This window comes from Formica exsecta, unplaced genomic scaffold (genome assembly GCF_003651465.1).
Source record: "Formica exsecta isolate Colony F162 unplaced genomic scaffold, ASM365146v1 scaffold150, whole genome shotgun sequence".
Classification (NCBI taxonomy): Eukaryota; Metazoa; Arthropoda; class Insecta; order Hymenoptera; family Formicidae; genus Formica; species Formica exsecta.
This window is the reverse complement of record NW_021848826.1, coordinates 58,555-84,548: the sequence shown is the minus strand read 5'-3', so window position 1 is coordinate 84,548 and position 25,994 is coordinate 58,555. Positions and strand designations below refer to the sequence as shown.

At 38.1% G+C, this 25,994-nt stretch overlaps 2 protein-coding genes across 3 annotated transcripts; one reads left to right on the top strand and one right to left on the bottom strand.

Moving 5' to 3' along the window:
- Window positions 1-17,564: 17,564 nt before the first annotated feature.
- LOC115232878 (vacuolar protein sorting-associated protein 4B) lies at window positions 17,565-21,595 on the top strand. Of its 2 annotated transcripts, XM_029803023.1 has the most exons (6): window positions 17,565-18,214; window positions 18,292-18,403; window positions 18,548-18,924; window positions 19,578-19,845; window positions 19,933-20,375; window positions 20,762-21,595. In XM_029803023.1, exons 1-6 carry the CDS (start codon window positions 18,194-18,196, stop codon window positions 20,861-20,863), a joined length of 1,323 nt encoding a protein of 440 aa, XP_029658883.1. In that variant the 5' UTR covers window positions 17,565-18,193; the 3' UTR covers window positions 20,864-21,595. The 2 variants fall into 2 exon arrangements, with proteins under 2 accessions (XP_029658883.1, XP_029658884.1); XM_029803024.1 differs by lacking the exon at window positions 18,292-18,403.
- LOC115232877 (pyruvate dehydrogenase [acetyl-transferring]-phosphatase 1, mitochondrial) lies at window positions 21,542-24,398 on the bottom strand. The gene is made up of 4 exons (XM_029803022.1): window positions 23,928-24,398; window positions 23,075-23,216; window positions 22,390-22,863; window positions 21,542-22,307 (listed from the first exon to the last, which is right to left on the bottom strand). The coding sequence occupies exons 1-4, from the start codon at window positions 24,057-24,059 to the stop codon at window positions 21,628-21,630; spliced, it is 1,428 nt and encodes a 475-aa protein (XP_029658882.1). The 5' UTR covers window positions 24,060-24,398; the 3' UTR covers window positions 21,542-21,627.
- Between the last annotated feature and the right edge of the window lie 1,596 nt (window positions 24,399-25,994).

The following is a 25,994-nucleotide window of genomic DNA, read 5'->3' as shown; positions in this document are numbered from 1 at the left end:
AATGTACTGCTTATTTTCAGCGCGAGTTCTTCTGCTTTTCTGCTTTTCTGCTTTTCTGCCAAGGTGTAAATCCGGCCTAAGGGAGAATTCACACCTTGGCAGAAAAGCAGAAACCAATCAGCTAGAAAAGCAGAAAAGCAGAAGCCAATCAGAACTTAGGCCGGATTTACACCTTGGCAGAAAAGCAGAAAAGCAGAGGCCAATCAGAACTCGCGCTGAAAATAAGCAGTACATTCTGCTTTTTTAGCGCGAGTTCTGATTGGCTTCTGTTTTTCTGCTTTCTGCTTTTCTGCCAAGGTGTGAATCCGGCCTTACGTATGAGAAGTAAACATCTGCGCATGCGTGACTTAAGTAGAAATCAGTAGGAAAGAAGAAGATAGGAGCTGGATATGTAAATAGCCGATGTATACAGACGAAAAGTGTTTGTATGTGTGTGTGCTGTGTATGCATGTGTTGTGTACATACTTTTCGGGGCCATGTATTTCGTAAGAGTTAGGGTCACCGCACAAGCTTTTCCGTAATACATTACATTACGTTAAGTACTGATTCTAAACCTAAACTCGTACGTAATCTCAAACTTCAGTCAACGCACAGAGAAAATCGTAACGTAACAAAAGCATCCTACGTTACGATTTTGTTTGTGCGTTGACTGAAGTTTAAAATTACGTACGAGTTTAGGTTTAGAATCAGTACTTAACGTAACGTAATGCATTACGGAAAAGCTTGTGCGGTGGCCCTTAGCGGTCTAGTAATAGAGTATGTTTCCATCGAGAGTTCGAATCGGGTCATAGTTGAGTCATGCGGGGTCTACAATGCAGTCGTAAGAGCCCTAAGCCTTAAGAATTGACTAATCACAGTCGAGTATGAAAAGAATACTCGACTGTGATTAGTCAATTCTTAAGGCTTAGGGCTCTTACGACTGCATTGTAGACCCCGCATCAGAGTTGGGTTGGGGTGAGCGTTCTTATGGTGGAAACACCAAACTTAAAGTTGAACTCTACTCAATAAAATTTTAAGGTAAGGTTCAAATGAGGTTCGGTGGAAACGACAAGAGTCGAGTTAGTTGCAATGTTGCCAACAGAAGGAAATTGTGCTGTGTACATCGTGTTGTGGTTATACGAATACTTATATATTTTTTACAATAATGAGAATCATTTCTGCATATTACTTTGATACTGCGAAATTAACATTATCGCTCTCGGATCCATAATATTTTGTTATAAAAATTTAACCTTAATATGTCAGGATACTGACCGTTGTAGAGCTCCGTAAAGTTAGCCGGATTACTTTAACTTTTTAATAATTAAAATTATTTAATCGTTTGGTGGTCGTTTAGTGATGATTGGTAGCTTAATTAAAACGTTGGTGGTTAATCGTTTTTTTTAAATTAAATAATTAAAATATTGGTGTAAAGTTAGCCGGACATTTTTAATTTTTAGTCTAATCGATTAAATCAGGGCTTATTCGATGCAGAATCGTTAGGTGGTCACAAATCCTTTATTTACAACGTTTGGTGGTTTTATATGGTGTTATATAACATTTTGTCTGAATGTAATATCAGCATTATAGCTCTTGCAGATCAGCGCGATGACCAATAAGAGCTTTATTTTTTCCGAGAAGCAGAGCTCTCATTGGATATTGCGCGTCGCATCATTGCGCTGGTCTGCGAAAGCCATTAAGTCCGTGTCACACTACGCATTGTGGACTCGAATTGGATTTGAAGTACGGACTGCGAATCGTCATCCATCCAATCAAAGCGAAGTAGCCAAGGTTTTGATTGGATGATTGACGATTCGCAGTCCGTAATCCAAATCCGATCCGCGTCCGCAATGCGTAGTGTGACACGGGCTTTACACGACGAAGGCACGCGCAGACGCAGGATCAGCGCACATGGTTTTATAATCGTAGTAGCTTAATAATTAACTACCAAACGTTGTAATTAGACTACCAATCACCATCAAACGATTGTCTTTCAATTAAGACCAATTTGAACAAAATTGGTTGGTAAATAATATATTTGTTCGGCTAACTTTACAGCTTCCAGTTAGCCATCCCCACTACCTAACCGCACATGGTTTTTTTTACATTTTGGATAAATTATGGACCACCAAACGTTGTAAATAAAGGATTTGTGACCATCTAACGATTCTGCATCGAATAAGCCTTGATTTAATCGATTAGATTAAAAATTAAAAATGTCCGGCTAATTTCTCAGTTAGCCAAGTCTGTTCTAACAGATTTTGGCAAGGCCTGCTACAAATTATTGTCAGCAAGAAGGCTACGAATTGGGTACAAAAGTTGTTATTATGTCTAGGGCACGGTATGTGCTCAGTAGACGAAGGAAATTCCGGAAAAGGGGTAAAGTGTCGCCGGGGAGGGATGAACTCACAACAACCGGGGTACAAAGGTTGGACCACAGCCGAGTGACAATAGCAGAATAGCCGCTAAGCAAAATCTAAATTTGTCTAGTATTGATAATAATAATAGTAAGAATAATAAGGATGTTTCAAATGATTTCAGGAAGATAAATTGTGGATTATTAAAGTTGACTGACTAGGAAACTGTCAGCAACGTGCAAATGCTTGACAGGGATTTCTTTTATTATTAAAAGTGATGGAATAGGAACTGAGGTAGTGGTTTGGGGCAAATGGGCTGTCAGTCAATTGTTGAAATAACCTTGAGAATATAAGGGGTGTTAGTAATTGCGAGTACTTACTGCGTTGTAGCAAGTGATCTTTCTTTTAGCTAATGTACTTTATACTTGCTTAAAGCCTTTCCTTTCTCATATACATACCTCGGTCGTGGATGAGATAGGCTAGGTTGACGTAGACAGGTGTATGTTCAAAGTCTTTATTCTTGACTTATACAGGTTGAGCTTATGAATCTATCCGACTGACTGATTAAAAATGAAAGACACGCGGTTGCGTCTGAGACTAAGACGGTAAGAGACTAAGAGAATATTACTAGGTAATATGAAAAAGTTATATTAATATTATTAGCTTTATGGAGTCATTTGTTAAATTTGTTTCATGTCTGTTGATTAATTTCAAGTTTTAGTATTTCATGGATACGTTAAATAACCATATGGAACTAGAACAATAAGCAATTAGTAAAATTGATTAATAATGGAAATAAGGGCAAATGGTTAAATAATTGTTCTATATTCCATAAGCATAATGCAGAAATAGATGCGGTACTTAATTATTAGTTGAAATATGGCTTTGAAAAATGACGGGACGTCATAATATGACAAAGTATTACAAAATTTTATTATTTGAAATAGTATAGTTCAGTCGTTTACCGCTATGCGGCGTGTTATTCATATCTATACTCGTATTCATATTTTTGTCATGGGTGTATATAAAGCCTGCAAAATGTGACTAATAATTGTAATATATCTATCTCTCTCAGTTTAATTTTTGACACGATGCCTATACAGGATAATTCAAATATTGAACTGATTTTTAGAAAATCGAACAAATAATTTTTTGATTTTTACTTATTCCGGCAATTCCTGTCCAAAAAAATCTTTAATTTTATAAATCAAATTATTTAAATTTACCTATATGTTTTAACATATTAATATGTATTATTATATATAATTACTGTAACTGATATAATTTTTGTCGTCAAAAATTGCATTTATTTACAACGTTTGGTGGTCCATAATTTATCCAAAAAGTAAAAAAAACCATGTGCGTTGACCCTGCGCCTGCGCATGCCTTCGTCGTGTAATGGCTCTTGCAGCCAGCGCGATGACGCGTCGCACGATATCCAATGGGGGTAAATATAGCGAAAAGGGGACCCAGCCCCAATAATACACACACACACACACACGGGGTGGTGCAAGGGGGGCCTTCGGCCCCCCTCCCGCACCCACCCTGCCTGTAGGCAGGGTGGACCTCGCTTTACAATGTAGCATGTACTTTGTAAGTTTTTTTACTTTGTAAATTTTTTTTTTACGAATCATTTGTTGGTCGTTTGTTAGTACCCAATTTGACATCAGGATATGATTTCAACTTTTGGTTGCAATTGGGGCGCACTTGAGGACACAGTAGACCCTGAATTTGGCACCCTTGTTCCACAGGGAATTGTTTGCCGTTTGTTAGCAATCCGCAAGCAAATAGTTAGCTGGGTTTACACCAATATTTTAATTATTTAATAAAAGAAAACGATAGACCACCAAACGTTTTAATTATTGTTGGTTCATATTTGCCTTGAAAAATGAAAAAACTAATGCACTACGATGGAGAGATTGGGGAGGGGGGAATTGTTTGGAGTATTTCGTATGACGATGGACCACCAAACGTTTTAATTAGGCTACCAATCATCACCAAACGACCAACAAATGATTAGATAACTTTAATTATTAAAAAGTTAAAGTGGTCCGGCTAACTTTACGGAGCTCCGTTGTGGCTGCATAAAGTTAGCCGGACCACTTTAACTTTTTAACTACGATGGAGAGATTGGGGAGGGGGGAATTGTTTGGAGTATTTCGTATGACGATGCCGTGACATATACGTGAAATTTTAAGTGCAAAAGAATATAGTACAATTATTAATTGTTTACGGACAGCATGAAAAACACAGGTATTCAACAAAAAATCTGTATATAAATAATAAGGATATTCTAATAATTTTCTACATTGCCTACTGCACATACGAGAGATATCCTAACCTCTCGTATACCGGAAATAAGTTGGTGCTGGAAGCTCATATTTTTTAATAATTAAAAAATTTTTAATAATTAAAAACTTCCGGGTCTGGTTCTACCTAAAAAAAAACATGTAACGCGGTCACCTCGCTCGACGCTCGGATCGGCTCGTCGGTGTCCGGGTTCGAGAGGAGGGGAGATTCAAGCTTGCGTAGACACAGTATAGGTAGAAAGATAGTTTATTGAAAGCGAAATATCTACAGAGTAGCGTGCAGGGCCGGGCGGTGTTAGGCGTGCGCTTGGCGGCAAACGGGCGCTAGGATGCGAGCGTAGCGGGAAGTGCAAACGCGAAGCGGTCAGCGTGAAGCGGCGTGCAGCGCAGGTTTTTATGGAAAAGAGGTTTTTGATTAATATCAATACTAGATCTTACTGTTTCAGTAAGATCTAGTATTGATATTAATTAAAAACCTTTTTTATACGACGTACGATCCTAAATTTTAATTCAAAGGAGAAGTCTAAGGTATAGGAAAAATGTTGATCAAAGGCATTCTTCGATGCTCGATAACGTTGGAAATTCTGGAAAGAGGGTAGAGTGTCACCGGGGCAATAAACCTCGGCAACCGGGTTTCAAGGGTTGGCGTCAATCAAGGGCTTACTGTGAGCTCGATAGACGACAGTCGTCAAGGGCACAATGTGCTCGACAACGATGGAAATTTGGGAAAAGGGTGGAGTGTCGCCAGGGCAATAATGCTCGGCAACCGGGTTTCAAGGGTTGGCGTCAATCAAGGGCTTACTGTGAGCTCGATAGACGACAGTCGTCAAGGGCACAATGTGCTCGACAACGATGGAAATAAGCGGATTCGACTTAATATGACTTTATTTACATGCGCGTTAGCTTAGTATCTACGGTGACGTTATTTACACGCGGGTTAATCGCGACGCGGTTATCCCGGTCGGGCTTATTCCTAGCGGTTTATAATTACGGCGCGATTCGCAGGCGCGGACTTACAATTAACCGGACTTATTACTAGCAGGCTTAATTCTACGGAGCGGTTATAACTAGTGAGCTTATTACTATCCGGTCATAGTATTACGGCGCGGTTATAGCTAGCGGACTTATTACTAACGGCTTATAATTACGGCGCGGTATCTACATGCACTTATGACTATGGTTAGGCTAGGCGGCTGGGTATTGCCGGCAGGCCCGAATGTCACATCGAGCTCCGCCTGCAACGGAAACCGGAAAACCCGGCGGGGCTGAGAAAACCTCAGCCCGGGCTGGGACGAGGAACCGGAGAAACCCGGCAGGGCTGAGAAAACCTCAGCCCGTAAGGTAGAGAGAGCTAGAAAACCTGGCAGAGCTAAGAAAGCCTTAGCCCCAAGAGATAGTAGGTAGATCGGTGCCAGGAGCTGGGTGTCGGGACAGGATCTGGTCCCGATTAGTGATGCCAGAATGGCCACACTAGCAACACGCAACCAGAGTGGAGGGGAAGACGCACATAAGCGCAAACCGCGTACGTGTGAGCCCGACGCTTCGGCTGGCTTCGGATAGCAGAAGAGGACAGATATATTGTTTTCTGTCTCTCTCCTTCTTATTGAGCCGGCACGAAGACCGGGCGGTACGCGATCGCTTCTCGACTTTCGCTTCTTGCTATGCCTTAAATGTTTTTTTCAGCCTTTTCGTATGAGATATATTATTTATTATATATCTATTATATAATATATTTATGATTAAGATACGTATATAAATTACTTAAAGTTTTTAATCCACGTAAAAATGCATTTTAAATCGATGATTTGAAAGAAGGAATATCCGTGTGGAAATAACAAAAGGAAAAATCATACATTTTATTGTACGAAAAATGTATCGATTTTCCGACAAATGATTAAAAATAATGAAAAGTACTATAAGAAAGTTTAAATATTAAAAAAATATGTCATATAATAATATTTCACTTTAGTTTCTATACATATATATTTACAATATCGTTACGATACACAAACGTATATACGGACCACATATATACGTTTGTGTCGTTGTCAAACAATACTGAATGATGATTTTCCACACCACCTATATGAGGTACCACGCGCGTAGTTCCGGGCGGCGCCGCTACGCGGTGAAGGTCGAGCGAGCCAACCTGGAAGTAGAAAGCGGTCAAGCGGGGATATAAGGCGGACCCTCTGCGGAGAATTCGTATATTTGTTTTTAACAACTGAATCCGTTTCAATTGTAGAAACACCGATTCAATAATTGATTGTGACTCATGATAACAGCAAATCCGACTTCACACTACATAAAATCAATTTACTTTTCATCTGCAAAATGATAAAACTTTTTATTTAAAAGGATTATTTTTACCTATGGATTGACTATGTTAAATTCCAATTCAATTGCATTAAAACAGGTTTAATTATAACTTTATGAAATCGTATAATTTCGGATTGAGGTGAAGATATATCATCCAACATTAATCTCGCCTGAAGCGTACTAAATTCGATTTGACTATTTTCAATCGGTTTTAATACCGCATTTTCGGTGCAGAAGTCCCGATCGATTCGGATTACATTTTTTTAAATCCGTTTTAATCGACCATTTTTGGCAGGGAGTACTACCACGATCACAAGTTCCCGAAAAACGAAACGAGCAGCAGCAAGAGGTTCAGGAGATCTCCGATGAATCCGACGACGAGTTTACCGAGGTCGAGGAATTTCCGATTGCAAACAACCGGGCTCAACCACGACCTCAGGACAAACAAGGAAGACGAGCACTGAGGGATCGAACGAGTATACGACGCCCAAGGTAGTTCGAAGTGGATGTTGCCGAATATGTCGCGCCGAACACATACGACGAAGCAATGAGCAGCACAGATGCCGCGCAGTGGGCACGTGCTGTTCAAGAGGAGCTTCAAGCACACAAGAACAATCAAACTTGTTCAATCGTTCCAAGGACGCCGAAGCAAAAAGTCATTGATTCAAAGTGGGTATTTCGAGTCAAGAAGGACCCCGAAAGCGGTGATCAGAGGTTCAAGGCAAGACTCTGTGCGAAGGGCTTTATGCAGCGGCAGGGCATCGACTTCACAGAGATGTTTGCGCCTGTCGTACGCTATGACTCGCTCCGAGTTCTGCTGGCGACGGTGGCTGAGAGGGATTTCAAACTTCTGCAGTTTGACGTGCAAACTGCGTTCTTGTACGGCGAGCTCAGCAAGGACATCTTTATGGAAATCCCCGAGGGAATCAACGTCAAGAAAGAAGGAAGGAGTGTGACGAAAAGCATCGTGTGCAAGCTCAAAAAGTCACTGTACGGACTCAAACAAGCCCCGAGATGCTGGAATTAAAAATTCACGAAATTTTTGAGTCAGTACGAATTCGTTGCTTAGAACATGTATAAATGGAAGGGGAATGCCTTTGTTTCCCGATAGAAAAACATGTCGGAAGGAAGTAAGAAAGAAAATCATAGTTATTTCTCTCTTGTGAGTTACTTTGCTCAAAAGTGCGCATGCGCGGCCATGTGTGTGTACACAAAAGTATGTATACTACAGACACGATGCTTGTATGTGTAGTTACTCACAAGAGAGAGGCAATTACAATTTCTTTCTCACTTCCTTCGACACTTTTCAGCCTGCTATTCTCCTTCCATTTATATATGTTCTAAGGTTTGTTGCGAGTGAAGCGGACGAGTGCGTCTTTATCGGAAAATTCGAGAGCAAGGATGTATATCTGGCGTTGTTCGTGGACGACGGGTTAATGGCGGCCGAATCGAAGGCTGTTCTCGACGTCATAACGAGCGAGCTGAGCAAAGCGTTCAAGATTACAATTCGCGACGCGAAAGTGTTTGTAGGACTACAAATAAAACGAAATAGAGACACTAAGTTGCTTTCTATACATCAAGCGGCGTACACGGCAAAAGTTATCGAGAGATTCGGGATGAGTAGTTCGAAAGCGATAGGCATGCCGGCCGATCCGCATACGGCTCTTCTTCCGGTAGAGAACGACGAACAGACGGTAAACGTACCGTATAGAGAGGCTATCGGGTCTCTATTGTTTTTGGCCATAGTTTCGAGGCCGGACATAGCATTTGCGGTAAATGCAGTGAGTAAATTCACAAGCAATCACAACGTCTCGCATTGGCGCGCGGTGAAGAAAATTCTCGCGTATTTGAACGGCACGATACATTACGGAATAGAGTATCGAAGCGGCGGTAGCGATTCGGGGCTCATCGGCTTCTCTGATGCAGATTTTGCGGGGGACATAGATACTAGGCGATCGACAACGGGATATGTTTTCTATTTATCGAACGGTCCGGTTACGTGGACCTCTCAAAAACAGAAACTCGTAACCCTAAGTACGACGGAGTCCGAATACGTTGCAGCCGAAGCAGCATCGAGAGAAGCGGTGTGGCTCAGAGGTTTACTGAAAAGCCTCGGTCGCAAGTGCGATGGAGCAACAAAGTTATACGTGGACAATCAGAGTGCGATTAAGCTCGTAAAAAACGCGGAGTTTCACAAGCGCACAAAGCATATCGATATTCGATATCACTCAATAAGAGAGAAAGTTAAAAGAAAAGATATCCAAGTAGAATACATACCCTCAGAGGCACAGCGTGCAGATATCTTTACAAAGGCGTTGCCAAAAGAGCGTTTCAAAATGTTGCGAGAGAGCCTTAGCATGTGCGAGATCTAGAAGCGCTCAAACGGCGGTAGTGTTAAGGCAAGTGTTTATCGCGTTCATATTCCTTTCTGTTTCGCGCGTATTAATGCTCGTGATGTATCGAGTCTCGCTCGGGCACTTCCGTGTGTCGCGATCCCACGTATAATCAATCGATTCTAGTCGGGCAGTATCAGAGGGAATCCGGTACGAAGCAGTCACCTGTATCTTAAAGACGCGAGTATTGTAACCGAGAACACGAGGCGAGTCAGCCATATTAAGAAAATAAATTCTATCTTCTTTGCTAAAGCCTTTCTCTCCTTTTTGCCCGAAACTCTTCCGCTTTGCATCAACAATATCATTTAAAGATTTATGGTTTTCTTTTTCAGAAAATTTAAAATCATTACATACATTTTTTACAAGCTCTGGTTTCAAAAAATGTTTGGAAATTCTTATTAAAAGTTCCAATGACTTTGGCTGCAACAAGTGAACTCTTGTTTCCACAGCTTGAAAAAATGCATTAAAAGAATTTAAAAAATTTAAAATATGTTTTAAAAATAACAAATATGCTTTTACATTCGGATTTTCCATCACAGATAATAAATTGTCTCCTGATTTAGTTTTTTCACTTATAATCATTTCAGTCAAAAAAAGCTTTGTAGTATCCCAAAAATCAAGAAGTCTCACAACACATGAATGGTGAGATAGCCATCGCCTAGTAGATAATTTTAAAATTTTACGGTTTGTTTCCTGAAAACATTCAGTAAATTCTTCATAAATAGCAGCACGCTTAGGACTACTATTAATATAATTTGCTATCTTTTTTAAAAACTCCTCGCAATATTCCGGTATTTTAGCACATGCAGCATGTGCAGCTAATGCCGCGGAATGGCATGGACATGGAAATGTTAATAAATTTGTACAAAATTCTTCTAACTTTTTTTTAAATGAGAGATGTTTACCTGTCATGACAGATGCATTGTCGCATGACAAGGCAACAATATTTCCAAATGGAATGTTTAATTTCCACATTTCACATTTAAATGCATTAAATAATTTTTCCGTGCTACTATTTTTTGCGTCAATATTAATTAATTTAATAATAGTAAATCAAATTATTATTATTTGTATTTTTTAAGAAAGTTTAATATTTAATTTTTATCTTCTCCTTTCTTTTACATAATATATTGTATTTTTATAGAAGAAATAAATGGAGATGCTGCAAATTAGCAACAGTTGATGCAACAGTTGTTGCATCAACAAAAATTGCAAGAAGAGAGGCAACAACTGTTGCATCAACAATTGCAATATTTGCAAAAGAAGCAGGAGAAGGAGTAGCAGCAGCAGCAGCAGCAGCAGCAGCAGGAGCTGCAGCCACAGCCGCCGCCGGAAAAAAATGGATGAAAATGGTATTTTTATTATTTATTCTTTTTCATTAAAATATTAATAAATATGCATAGTTATATTGTCATTCATTGTTTATTACTTATCTGTATATATCTATTTTTTCAGACATACATACAAAAAGAGCAGGCGGCCGATCCCGCGCCCGCTAGTATTACCAGCGGGGTGGCAGGGGATTAAAAAATAAAGGTAGGCCGAGGAAGGGGCGGCCCTGGCGGCCGGGAAAGAGGCGTCCCTGGCGGCCGAGGAAGAGGCGTCCCTGGCGGCCGACACGAGCGGTGGCGTATGCGCAAGCAGGATAGGTATAGCCGGAAGAGAAAGCGAGGCATGCAAGGTTATATACATATATTTACAGATATTTACAGGTAGTATTTCGGGACGACTCTGTCGTTACATCACCCCCCACCCTTTCGTGTAACACGTGCCGGTGCGGCCTGGTGGTGGGTGGCCCGCTTGAGGAGGGTGCTCCGGAGGATCCCGTCATGGTTGAAGCGGGTGACCCACTGGCCCTCCGAAGTCCATTGCCGGAACCGACGTTTTACGTGCCTGGCGCGATGGGGAACGCGGATTGTTCGCCCGGGCGCTACGTGGACCGTGGTCGGCTCCGGGAGGCGGACTCCCACGGGTTGCTGTCGGCTGGCGGCTGCTGGTCGCCGGGTCGGCGGCGCATGGTGTTGGCCGCGGTCCGGTGGCTTCGGCGATGTGTCGGCTGACGTTTGGGGCCGGGCGCCCGATTGCTGGAGCTGTTGATCGCGCCGGTGGCCGTGGTTGCGGTTCCGCTGCTGGTTGTGGCGGTGCTTGCGTGACGGTCGGGCTGGCGACCGGTCGGGGCCGGACGTCTCGCGGCGCTGCGGCCGGCCTTGTCGTCGGGCGTGCGGTCCTTGTTGTCCGCCTGTTGGCGATCCGGCGGAGGCGGCGGGGTGGCCAGGAGGAGGACTTTTCCGTAATGCATTATGTTACGTTAAGTACTGATTCTAAACCTAAACTCGTACGTAATCTTAAACTTCAGTCAACGCACAGAGAAAATCGTAACGTAACAAAAGCATACTACGTTACGGTTTTGTTTAAAGATTGGAATTTGACTAATCAGAACAAAAAGGATTAAAATCTTTTCGGAAAATATGTTTTTCCAAGAAAATGATTGGTTTTTTTTCCTAATATATCATAAAAAGATTAATTATACAAGTGGAGCAAGGTAATTATTCAGAATCACGGCTCCACTTGCAAATAAGCTGCAAATTTTTTTACGGACTTTTTATGTTTAGAAAGAAATATAAATAACCATTTTTAGTTGGGGGAGGCCCCAAAAAAGTTATAGACCAAAAAAGGGTAAAGGAAGTGGAGCCCCCCCGTAGGGGGAGGGCGGAACCCACTGCGTTCACGCATACACTTTCCTATCCACACAACATAATTGTGGGGTGGACCTCGCTTGGCTTTGTAAACTATATGCGTGGACACAGTGGGTTCTGATCACTGTTGAAGTCACTACAAAGAGTTTTACCGAGAGATCCGATCATATTTGTCAAAATTCAGAGAAGACTTTATTCAAAATAATTACCATAATTACCCTTTTTTGGTCTATAACTTTTTTTTTGGCCCTCCCCCAACTAAAAATGGTTATTTCTATGACATGGATACCGATCATCCCCCACCCCCTGGTACGCGGGGGTAAGAAGGGGGTTGAAAATTTTAAATTGGGTTAAGGGTCGAGTGGGGGCTCATTTGAAAGGTCTTTTCATAACAAACACACTCTTAAAATTTTAAGTCGCTACGACTCCCTCATTCAAAATGGCGGCCGTTCAAATTTCGAAATTTCATGCACTTAGTGTTATCCAGGATCAACTGCGTGGAAGTGACATGAATTTGATCCCTTGTGTGTGTGTGTGTGTGTGTGTGTGTATGTGTGTGTGTGGGCGCGTGTGGCTAAACAAGTGTAAATGTGTACATAGTAGTGATAGGTTGCAGAACAGACGATTGAAAACTGTTATCTCTCTTTAATGATTCAAAACCTTTTACTCCGTGTTTTAAAATCAATTTTACTCATTGTCAGTGTGTTAAAGTAAATGCTGAAAGTGGCTGCCATTTACTTCCTGATAATATGCCAATCTTTGATAGAATGCAGAAATGGCTCTATGATTCGTTTCAAAAGGTATCAAATCTATTTCATCCCTTATTCGCTGTATCAATTTTTGGATGCTTTCAGGTTTTGTTTTGTAAACCTTACTCTTCAGGCATCCCCATAGATAATAATCAAGAGGAGTTAGATCTGGTGACCGAGATGGCCAATCTTCTCCTCCCTCATTTCTGTTCCTTCTTTCTATCCACCGTAATGGAAAACTCTCATTTAAAATTTGACGTGGCCGTAAACCAAAATGAGCAGGAGCTCCATCATGCTGAAACCATATTTCTTCGAAATTATTTGGAAAAATATTTCGTATGGCTGGAATTATTTGATCTACAAGTAATCTCTCATATCTTTGAGCGTTCAGATTTAAAAAAAAAAAACGGCCCTGTTAAGTAGCCGTCTATTATTCCACACCATACATTAATTTTTTGTGGATATTGTGTGTGAGTTTCCCGCACCCAATTTGGATTCTCATCTGACTAGAAACGAAAATTTTGATTATTAACTTCTTCCGTTAACGTGAAAGTTGCCTCGTCTGTAAAAACAATTTGATAAGGGAAGATGGGCCGGACATCTATTAGTGCCATCATTCTTTCACAAAAACCTATACGACGCTCCAGATCTCCGTCTTGCAATTCTTGAACATATTGTAATTTGTATGGATAGAACTTGTTTTTCTTTAAAATTCTCCAAACGGACTTGGGAGCAATATCGTGAATTTGAGCGGCTCTGTTAATAGTAGAATTGGGATCTTCAATAAATGTCTGCATAATATCAAGTTGTTTTTCTTCGTTAGTGGCAGACGATGATCTCCCTGATTTAGGGCGACTTTTTACACTACCAGTTTCTCTAAAACGTTCTATTGTTTTTAAGACAGTGGACTTATTAATTCGACGATTCGGATACGTCTCATTAAATAATCGAGCGACAGCAGCGTACGATCGCTCGTTGTAACCCCATCCACGCATCATGAGGATAGTGATTCTTTCACGTTCCGACAATTCGCCAGCCATTTTTAAAACGTTTAATTTTTAATCTGCCTAAAATCTGTGAAAACAACTGATTTTGAGTAGCCGTGAGAACAACTGATTTTGAGTAGCCGTGAGAACAACTGATTTTGAGTAGCCGTGAGAACAACTGATTTTGAGTAGCCGTGAGAACAACTGATTTTGAGTAGCCGTGAGAACAACTGATTTTGAGTAGCCGTGAGAACAACTGATTTTGAGTAGCCGTGAGAACAACTGATTTTGAGTAGCCGTGAGAACAACTGATTTTGAGTAGCCGTGAGAACAACTGATTTTGAGTAGCCGTGAGAACAACTGATTTTGAGTAGCCGTGAGAACAACTGATTTTGAGTAGCCGTGAGAACAATTTTGAGTAGTCGTGAGAACAACTGATTTTGAGTAGTCATGAGAACAACTGATTTTGAGTAGCCGTGAGAACAATTTTGAGTAGTCGTGAGAACAACTGATTTTGAGTAGCCGTGAGAACAATTTTGAGTAGTCGTGAGAACAACTGATTTTGAGTAGCCGTGAGAACAATTTTGAGTAGTCGTGAGAACAACTGATTTTGAGTAGCCGTGAGAACAATTTTGAGTAGTCGTGAGAACAACTGATTTTGAGTAGCCGCGAGAATAACTGATTTTATGTAGCCGTGAGAACAATGTGAAAAACTTACCTCTATCTTGCCTTACATGGTAGGATCCTCCTCATTTATTTAAAATCAGTTGTTCTCACGGCTACTCAAAATTAGTTGTTTTTACAGATTTTAGGCAGATTAAAAATTAAACGTTTTAAAAATGGCTGGCGAATTGTCGGAACGTGAAAGAATCACTATTTTCATGATGCGTGGATGGGGTGACAACGAGCGATCGTAACGTAACAAAAGCATACTACGTTACGATTTTGTTTGTGCGTTGACTGAAGTTTAAGATTACGTACGAGTTTAGGTTTAGAATCAGTACTTAACGTAACGTACTGCATTACGGAAAAGCTTGTGCGGTGGCCCTAAGACGGTCTTGAAATAAGAACTGACTATGAATACCGGCCTATGAATACCGGCCATGGATTGATATTTTCATAGGGCGCGTTCCACTTAACGACCGCAACGCTCGCGAGCATCATCTGTCTTTGTTTAACACGTGGCCATCGGGATTTCTACAGGTAACATCCCCTGAGACACACCTGAAAGGAAGGATGATGAATACGACTCAATCATCATCCTGAAACATCGAGGGACTTAGGGTGTGTTCCGATATACACTGCCAGTACTGGCAGTGCTGAAAAATTGTTCCGTTATTAGCACGCAGTGTGCTGCGACAGCATCTAGTTCCATCAATGACGTCATAAATGGTAGCCATATTGCTACTGCGGTTACTGCAGCTCCCGAGGTGAAGCAGTTACAGTGCAACATGGCGTCGTGCAATAAAATAGAATTGCACTATAATTACTGCAAAGTCGTTCCGAAATATAAAATCATAATGCTACTGACAGTGCCAAAGTAATTTTGGAACGTTGCGGCAGTGAACTGTTATGACGTCATGGATGGTTGTAACGCCGGCAAAAAGGGAACACACCCAAAGATGAAATGATACCGTGAGCGTTGCGGTCATTAAGTGGAACGGACCCATGGCGGTCAGCCAATCAGCAAGCGGAACGCCATTGTCGCTTCTCTGATTATATAGAATTCTAGAAAAAATAAAGCTCTCATTGGATATCGCCCATCGTTCATCGCTCATCGCGTCCAGTGTGCGAGGGCCATATTACGCGGAAAATATCAGGGTATCAATCATGTAACTTTTCCCCTAGAGCGGAAAAGTGAAAAATTTTGATTTCAATGCTAATATTTTTCACTTTTCACGTTTCCGCCCTAGGGAAAAAATTACATGATTGGTACCATGATGTCAGCCAATACTTTTTAGTAATAAACAGATTTTATGATAACTGATAAATGTAATCGACAGGAAATCGTTTGTGATTTACAAATATACCAATGTTACGTTTGTGAATTGATAAATTTTTTAATTACGTGCAAAACAAGTTTATTTTATAATTGTAGTGCGCATGCGCAAAGTATGCACAGACTTTGGGACGCGTGACGATTTCCGCCACGCGTTAAGGTGCCTTTACATGGCAGCGTTAAGCGTCGAGCGTCTGCGCAGAAAAATGCGCAGAATTTAAACGAGATAGATTCTAGGCTGAAATTAGATTCTGCGCAATTCTCTGCGCAGACGCTCGACGCTTAACGCTGCCATGTAAAGGCACCTTTAGGCCGATATTACATTTGTCGTACGACAAACTTTTTAAGCGAGCTTCATAAAGTTAGCCGGTCAACATTCACTTTTATAATTTCTTTTTTACGAATCGTTTGTTGGTCGATGCCCTTTTCTACGTGGGCATCGGCCCCCACTCCTTAAATAAAGGCAAACGCTCGGTCTAGATATACTATGTCTATGGTTGGTTGTTTGTTGGTGATTGTTGGCCTAATTACAACGTTTGTTGATTAATATTTTTTTTTGAAAATACGAAAACAAAATTTTGTGTAAAGTTAAACGGAAAGATATTATTTTTGTTTCAAACTTAGTTCAATCGATGCGCAATCGTTTGTTGGTCACGGAAAAACTAATTAAAACGTTTGTTGGCTCATATTTGCCTTGAAAAACGAAAAAACTAATGCACTCTGATGGAACGGGGAGGGGGGGTGCAGTCGTTTGGAGTATTTCGTATGACGATGCCGTGACATATACGTGAAATTTTAAGTGCGAAAGAATACAGTACAATTATTAGTTGTTTACGGACAGCATGAAAAACACAGGTATGCAACAAAAAATCTGTATATAAATAATAAGGTTATTCTAATAGTTTTCTACCATAGACATATAGAATGGACAGAGTGTTGCAATACATTTTGATCAATTTTCATTTATCTGTCCCTACGCTTATTTTGCTTATAAAAATCCCTACAAATAGGAAAAAATCCCTACCAGTGGCAACACTGGTTGCAATAGACAAACGCGTGCTTGCTGTAGAAAGAGAGGTACTACATGGGAGGCCTGTTTTGTCTCTTTTCCTAGCATCTCATTGGTGAATTTGTCCCCTCCATATAGAAAAGCTCTCTTTGTGGGCAGGAGCCCTGAGTATACTTTGCGCATGCGCACTACAATTATAAAAAAAACTTGTTTTGCATGTAATTAAAAAATTTATCAATTCACAAATGTAACATTGGTATATTTGTAAATCACAAACGATTTCCTATTAATTACAGTTATCAGTTATCACAAAATCTGTTACTATAAAGTTCCGGCTAACATCATGACCAAACTAAAATTGCTAATTACAAAAAACCTAATTTGTCACAAACGTTGAGAACAGACTCACAATCAATCACAAACGATTTACAAACGAAATACATTCAGAAAAATTAAAAATAATCAGAGTGCACATCAATCGAATTCGCTATTGTTTGGTCATGATGTTAAGGTGCCTTAAAGGTACCTTTACATGGCAGCGTCAAGCGTCGAGCGTCTGCGTAGAAAATTGCGCAGAATCTAATTTCAGCCTAGAATCTATCTCTTTTAAATTCTGCGCATTTTTCTGCGCAGACGCTCGACGCTTAATGCTGCCATGTAAAGGCACCTTAACGCTGCCATGTAAAGGCACCTTTACTGGCCAACTTATTTATTTCGCACATGCGCACTCTATTTTGGTCAACACAAAATCGGGAAAGTTGCGCTACTGTATATACTGTGACTTTACTTCATGGTTGGCCCCTATACCGCCATCTCGTCTGTCATTATAAGGAAGAAGAAGAATAATAAAACGAGAACAGAAACGCTTTGATTTCTAAAGCAAACATTTTTTGAGTGTATTCGAAAAATAGATCAAAATGGAAACAAATTTGCAGGCGCATCTTTAGTGTTTGACAATAATGAGATTATTCTAGGAAGCATCAGATTATATTCCCTATAAAGCGGATGTTGAAATTATATCTATACAATTGCGAGAACAATTTTTCCAACAGTTATTCCTGTATTATCGTGAACTATTCCTAGTTTTATTGAGTTTCTTTGTAAACTACGAAGCACAACAAACGAGAAGATTCGGAGAAAAACCAAGTTTCCTTAACTTTAATAAAGTCAGAACATTCGATTTAGTCGAAAGATTCTTCGCGATGATTTTGATATTTCTGCGAAAATCGTATCGGTGATGCTTAAAACGACGAACTTGCCAGCGTGATATCACCGATAGGTGACGTTTGATTCCGAAGGTTACTCAACTGACAAATCGTCTCGGAAGTTTAAACAGGTTCAGACTAGGCCTTGTGTGTTGCATATTTGAATCTTTGTATACTGAAGAAAAAGTTGACATGGCTTCGGCGATATTGCAGGTAAGTGCAAAATATATAGATTATTTCATTAGCAGAACGAGAGTAATAATAAATTCAACATAACAATGATTTTGTAGAAAGCCATAGATCTTGTGACAAAGGCTACAGAGGAAGATCGCAATAAAAACTATGAGGAGGCCCTTAGATTATATGAACACGGTGTCGAATATTTTTTACATTCAATCAAATGTATGACAATGAGCACTTAATATAAAATTATGTAGTATTTGGCATTGCTCTAATATATTAACCCTACTAAAAAATTATTCCATTTAATAATGAAAATGATTATATGAATTTAGCACAATTGATATTTTTTATAATGGATTTCAGATGAGACACATGGAGATAAAGTAAAAGAAAGTATAAGAGCAAAATGTATGCAGTATTTAGAAAGAGCAGAAAAATTAAAAGCTTACTTGAAAAAAAGTAAGAAGAAACCAATTAAAGCTGGAGAAGATAATGTCAAGAATGAAGATAAAAAAAGTGACAGTGGTGATAGCGATACTGATAGCGATCCCGAAAAGAAAAAATTGCAGAACAAATTAGAAGGTGTTATAATGACCGAAGGCACAAATGTTAAATGGAGTGATGTGATTGGTCTTGACGGAGCTAAAGAAGCTTTGAAAGAAGCTGTTATTCTACCGATGCATTTCCCTTATCTTTTTACTGGAAGACGCATACCTTGGAAGGGTATTCTATTGTTTGGAGTACGTATATTCTAAAATTTGATAAAGTTAATTTGTAATATACACAACTCTTATATCATGATTTAAAATACAGGATATTAGAAAAAAAGATCATATATTTTGAGAACAGGTAGTATTGATCGAAACAAGAAAAGAAAAAAAAAGTAATTAGTATGGGTCCTACAATTAATATCTTCGTAAATACAGGCTATCTTTCTATTTGAGCTCTTTTTTTTTTCTTATTGGTTGTGTCACTTCTATAATGCAGTAAACAAAAAGAATACTTATTAATTTTGCAGTCAGCATTATAGGAGGTGCTCTATGCGGTTCCCATTCATTGTCACGCATTTTTCAACTCTATGTCTCAGAGAATCATGCATTCTTCCAAACATACCTGCCTGTTTTCAGATGCTACCTATCTATAAACCCAATGTTATGATCCAATGTTACTATAGAAAAACTAGTAAATACTATTTTGTGTACTGCATTGTAGAGGTGATATAACCAATAAGAAAAGGACAAAGAGCTCAAATAGAAAGATAGCCTATATCTTCAAAGATATTAATTGTAGGACCCATGTTAATTAGACTTTTTTTTCTTGTTTTGATCAATACTACTAAAAATATGTGACCCTTTTTTTAACATCCTGTACATTTTTAACCTGCCATTTATAGCCACCAGGTACTGGTAAATCATATTTGGCAAAGGCAGTAGCAACAGAAGCTAATCAAGCTACTTTCTTTTCTGCATCATCATCAGATTTAGTGAGCAAATGGTTAGGAGAGTCAGAGAAACTTGTAAAAAATTTGTTTGAATTAGCAAGACAAAAGGAACGTAGTATTATATTTATCGATGAGATAGATTCTCTGTGCTCGTCGCGTTCAGACAATGAGTCAGAATCTGCAAGGAGGATAAAAACAGAATTTCTAGTTCAGATGCAAGGTATGCTCAAAGAATTAATATTTTATTGGCCAAAGCAAATAAACAAACTGTTGCATTAATATTTTTTTATATCCCCCAAAAATAAAGGTGTAGGAAACCATAATGAGAATATACTTGTACTGGGAGCCACCAATATACCTTGGGTTTTGGATTCTGCAATCAGGCGAAGATTTGAAAAGAGAATTTACATTCCATTGCCTGAAAAACAAGCGCGCGCTGCTATGTTTAAGCTTCATTTGGGTAATACATCGCATTGTATAACAGAAGAAGATTTTAAAAAATTAGCAGCGTCTACTGAAGGTTACTCGGGAGCCGATATAAGCATCATTGTACGGGATGCTCTAATGCAACCAATTCGACAAGTACAAACGGCTACACACTTTAAGCGCGTTACAGGACCGTCACCGAAGGATCCTTCCATTATTGTCAATGATTTACTTACTCCATGCTCCCCTGGTGATCCAGCTGCTATAGAAATGAATTGGATGGAGATAGATGGCGACAAATTGTTTGAACCACCAGTTACTATGGTAAGTTTTTCAAAAACAATTTTTATTCTTTTTCTTTTTATACAGAGTGTTTTATGTTTAAACACGCTAATTTAAAATATGAATTTATACGATCTCAACATAAGTATATACAAAAAAATTGTCATGCTTTCTGTAATAAAGATTTAAACATACTATTACTTTACTTATTATAATCTAATAATAATTTTATAACTCCTATATTCAAAATGTTTAGTTGTCAATATCTTTTAAACAAAACATTTACGATCATATCTCAGGAACTTCATTTACTTATTATAAGATCATATTTTAAATTCATATTTTAAGTTAGAATATTTAATCCTAACACATCCTGTATATTTACAAAGAAAGTATATATATTTTAGTATGTGATATTATTATTTTAGAAAGATATGTTAAAATCGCTAGCAACGACCCGTCCTACTGTAAATGAAGAAGATTTGACAAAGCTAGAAAAATTTAAAGAAGATTTTGGTCAAGAGGGTTGAGAAGTTTTTGAGCTTTTCCGTAATTAAGTAAACGGATTTATAATTCATCTCAAAGTCTTTAGTTATCTACGCTCGCCTTATTCTTCTTACAATAACATTTAACTTAAATGTCTATATAAATATACTCGAAAACGAGTTTTTTCCCCTTATTTAGTTCTCTTTTTAAGCGCGAAACGACTACAACCTGGCATTATATAAGCTTATCGCTTATTTACTTGGCGAAAATAGTACATAAATTAAGAAATAAACCACATATATTTTGAGATAAAAATTCTTAGATTTATAAAACAGAGAAGGGGTAGATTATTTTTCATTATGAAATGCAAAGTAGAAAATGATGAAGTATATGACAAACTTTGTGTTTAATGCTTTATAATATAAAAACGCTTTGATATGTATCTAATAACTTAATTGCGTAAATCATATATTTATATAGATTTATATATAAATTTGTTTGCAGTTATTTTCTTATCACCTTTGATTATGGTTTTAACTGTTCTTGTGTACTATTTGATTATTCTGATTCATGCGGTTTCAATAGTGATCGCCCGCGGGAATCGAATTGCGCGGTTAGATAATTTAAGAAATTCACTAACTGAAAAAAATAGAGCATAATGAGTATTATGTAATACGCTGAGTGTTACATACACATATGTATTGCCGATATTCAGGATGGTGTTTTCATGTAAATTGTTTTTATTGTTAACTGAAAATAAATAACAAACTGTATACTAATATAAAAGTAATGAGAATTTGCGACGGTTTTAGGGAGGACAATGCCTTAGAAATTCCGAATCCATATAAACGACCGTTATGGTAATATCATCGCGAAATATTCGGACTACTTCACTTGGCAGAGTTAATGTTTGCGACAATTTGGCATGATCTATTCCATATTCTGTACCACCTAAAGCGTTTCTCAGTAAATGCGTCGCTGCGTTGTTATCAAGAGGTTTCTTTTTCAAGCCTTCCTTACGTTGCAGCAACATTTCGTTTATATCCAACAATTTCATATTTTTACGGGGTAATCTCAATGGACTAAGCGTAACTTTGCCGCTCATATGTTCTCCTACCAAGCGTACAGCTTGCAATGGTGAAATCAGTTCCCACAATCCATCACTAGCTATTATAAGAAACTTGTCTCTAGGTGTCAACCTATGATATTTGACATCTGGATTGGCCGTTAGGTACGGTGGTGTATGATAATTCGGAGGAATCGCTGCCTTTCCGAAAAACGGCACAATTTTTTTCATAATATCCTTATTCCATTTATAGCGAAAATCACCTAGCGAACGAAGTGGCGCCAATTGTCCGAGCAGTCTTTCCATTTTAATCACAGTTGATCTCTCGTTTGATGGATGTTCTGACAAGATTCTCTCTACCTCCGCGCGATTATCGGCATTATGCTCTACCGTCATTATTTTAGCCGACCATCCATCATTCTCTACACAATAAATTTTATTGATGTATTAATCATAATTAATATTAAATAAACAAAGAGGTAACAAAAAAGAAAAGCATTGAACCTGAGAGCACCCCTAATACGGCGTTACAATCGCCAACGCCAGCAACATGGAGATGAGGGCCGTCTATATGAGCCACAACAGCTACTGCACCTGACATTGCAACAGCAAGAGTTCTTGCATCTTTCCTATTCAGTTGCGACAAAGCTTCGTTCGATAAGTCATTATCTAGTCTAAGAAACGCATTTTCCAAAGCCATTTCCATTTGAAATTCTTTCCTGATATCTGATTGTACCAAGTCTTTTACAAAATTTAAAAAGCTTGCCTGGTAAAGATCTTTAATCTCGGCTACAAATTCTACTTTATCATTGAAGGTTTGAAGCAATTCTAATTTTTTGTCAGAATTAACAGAATTCAAGTATTGTTGCAGTAATTTTGTTGGTAACAAACACGCTGATATATAACAAAATAGTCTTTTCGATATCACTTGTGCACAGGCACCACCGCCATGACCATCGAAAACTCCCAATAATACACCTATAAATAAGAGATTGGGAAAACATAACTAGTCATAATGCATTTGTAGTAATATGGATCACCCAAGAATCTGTGAATGTCAATGTCTGGCAATAAAATTATGTCTATCTGAGTTATCTATGTAAGTAAAATTTGGATTAAATTTTTTTCAAACAGATATAAAATTTCGTGAAATTAAAAAAAAATAAACTAAAGTTTTGCTCCTGTATACCTTTAGTTAATAAACATTGGGCCTCTGCTCGTGTATCTTCTATAGGATTATTAGATGCTAATTGATTGGAATCGTAATATTTTACAGAACCCAAACCAGAGAATTCTTTGGTATATTCATTAGCTTGCAAAATGTTTGTGACCTGTAACAGAGTAACATGTGTAATGTAAATATACATACACACAAAATATATAAAAAAAATAATAATAGGGTGTTCACAAAATACTTGGACAAACTTTGGGGGTGAGTTCTCCATACAAAAAAAAATATCATAAATATATGTCCGGAAATACCTAATTTATGAGTTATAATCAAAAGAGTACATTCAATTTAGTACTATGACCTGACCTAAATCCATTAATTTTTATCTGTAAAGACACTTAAAAGCCCTCGTTTATGCAAATTGAAAATGAAGAGATGCTTCACCAATGTATCGTAGATGCCTGCAAAACTTTTGCAGCTATCATGGGATCTTTAAAAGGTTGCAATAGTCCATGATCCAATGTGTCCATGCGTGCATTAAAGCAGGTGGAGGACATTTTGAGCATTTGTTATGAATTGTGAGTAGATAAACAATTGAATTGAACATGTATTACATTGATCGTGTGTCATTGTAGACATTTTCTGTCAGTTTTTATCGTTGAAATCTTTCGATTATAACTCATAAACCAAATACTTCTGGACATATGTTTATGACATTTTCTTCTTGTTTTTGTGTAGAAAATTCACTCCCAAAGTTTGTTGAAGTATTTCTGAAATACCCTGTATATACATATAATATATGTATATAAATAATAATATACATTATGTATATATATATATATATATATATATATAGAAGTTTGGCACGTACCTCTTGTGGCGTGAGCCGTGGTAATGCCGTATATAACCGTTGGAAGCTTCTGCTGCCGCGGGACTCACTTGTTCTAACATGTACATGTCGAAAATTTTTAACAAAATTGCAGCCAACTTTCTGCAAGACCATCCCGAATATAGCACACCTTGACACCGTGCTAATATTCTGTTTTTTCTCCGTTTTTCCAATACATTTTCTCTATTTCTTACAGGTTAAGGATAAAAATATATAACAATGCGTTCGTAATTGTTATGCAGACTTTCTTATATCGCAATTTGCGTAATAAATGAGTTTTTTTTCTCTTTTCTCGAAAATTAATTAAAGAAGCGAAAACTTTTCAAATAATAAATGATTCATATACGTCTTATTATTGTTTTTTCGTCTATCTAAATGGCTGGCAGGCTTCGATATGAATTTGTCTATACGTCACTACTAGTGTTTTCAAATGTAGCAGGTTTAGGGCCAATTTCACCAAGCTCGTTTATGTCCGTATCAGACTACGCATTGAAGATTGAAATTTGACCAATCAGAATAAAGAAATTTTAGTCCTTTTTGTTCTGATTAGTCAAATTCCAATCTTTAATCTTCAATTTTCAATGCGTAGTCTGATACGGGCTTTAGGGTGCGAACCTATGCAGCGGAATAGCGTAAAGCCCGTGTTACACTACGCATTGCGGACTCGAATCGGATTTGGAGTACGGACTGCGAATCGTCATTCATCCATTTAGAGCGAAGTACCCAAGGATCTGATTGGATGATTGACGATTCGCAGTCCGTAATCCAAATCCGATCCGCGTCCGCAATGCGTAGTGTGACACGGGCTTAATGGCCCTCGCACACTGATCGCAATGAGCGATGAGCGATGTGCGATATCCAATGAGAGCTCTATTTTTTCGGAAAAACAGAAACCGAGCGCGCCATTTTTCAAATTATTCATTTTTCCTTAATTCATTTAAGAAATATTAACACTAAAAGAAAATGATTTAAATCAAACGGTAAATTGTAAACTTTTTGTTTGGTTACAGTATGTGTGTAATTCATTCAGCTATATATACAAGGTCCAATTAAAGTTCAATATAATTGTTTTAAAAAACTTGGCATATTTGAAAAAATTAATAAATTTATTGGATTCAAATAAATATTTATTTCAATACTCTTTTACACATCATTTATTCAAAACAAGTAAATATTTATTTAGTTTGAAAAGGATTTCTTACATCAAATAAATATTTTTTCAAATCAATGTTATTAATTTCAAATAAATGATGTGCGAAGAAATGATAAACATTTATTTGATTTCAATTTTTTTTTTCAATGTTAATATTTTTTAAATGAATTAAAGAAAACTGAATAATTTGAAAAATGGCGCGCTCGGTTTCTGTTGCGCAGGCGCTAAATACTTTTGCGCATGCGCACAATGTCTTGACATCCCGCAAAATGTATAATAAGGACCAATTTCATCAAGTCCGGTTAGATGAACCGACGGTTAAAATTAGCAGGGTGGCCAACAGAAAATAGAGGTGAAGGAAAATCAAGCATTCATGTCATTTCAGTTAACCACTCTGCTAATTTTAACCGTCGGTTCATCTAATCGGACTTGGTAAAATTGGCCCTAAAGCAATTATTAATTTTTTTTCTCAATAAATACTGTAGATAATTAATTTTTAAAGATGGAGCAAATTTAAACAAAAAAGAAGCAATTTTTCTGTGTCTTGAAAACCTTCAAATTCTAATGATTTTCATTTATATTGACATTTACATTGTTATTAACTTTATCATTTATTTATAAAAAAAGTAAAATGGAGCAAATTATAAAAAATGTATATTATGAAAAAACAAATTAAGCTGATTTTTTTCATGTATTGTAAGTTTAATTACTATGTAGGTCGCTAGCTGGGAGATTGGTGGTGAGCGAGAGAGAACGTAAGGGGCACGGAACAGAGTACGTCCTTTTCTACGTGCACCTTGGCCCGCACTCCTCAACATTCGGTCTAGATATACTATGTCTATGGCCGGTATTCATAGGCCGGTATTCATAGTCAGTTCTTATTTCAAGACCGTCTT

Bases quoted from the DNA above. Each gene is read 5' to 3' on its own strand.
- LOC115232878 (XM_029803023.1), top strand. From the start codon at position 18,194: ATGGCTTCGGCGATATTGCAG. The intron at 18,925-19,577 runs GTACGTATATTC...TGCCATTTATAG, and splicing joins AGGGTATTCTATTGTTTGGA to CCACCAGGTACTGGTAAATC. The intron at 19,846-19,932 runs GTATGCTCAAAG...CCAAAAATAAAG, and splicing joins ATTTCTAGTTCAGATGCAAG to GTGTAGGAAACCATAATGAG.
- LOC115232877 (XM_029803022.1), bottom strand. From the start codon at position 24,059: ATGGTCTTGCAGAAAGTTGGCTGCAATTTTGTTAAAAATTTTCGACAT. The intron at 22,864-23,074 runs GTATACAGGAGC...TCTTATTTATAG, and splicing joins CCAATGTTTATTAACTAAAG to GTGTATTATTGGGAGTTTTC. The intron at 22,308-22,389 runs GTTCAATGCTTT...TTTATTGTGTAG, and splicing joins CGTATTAGGGGTGCTCTCAG to AGAATGATGGATGGTCGGCT.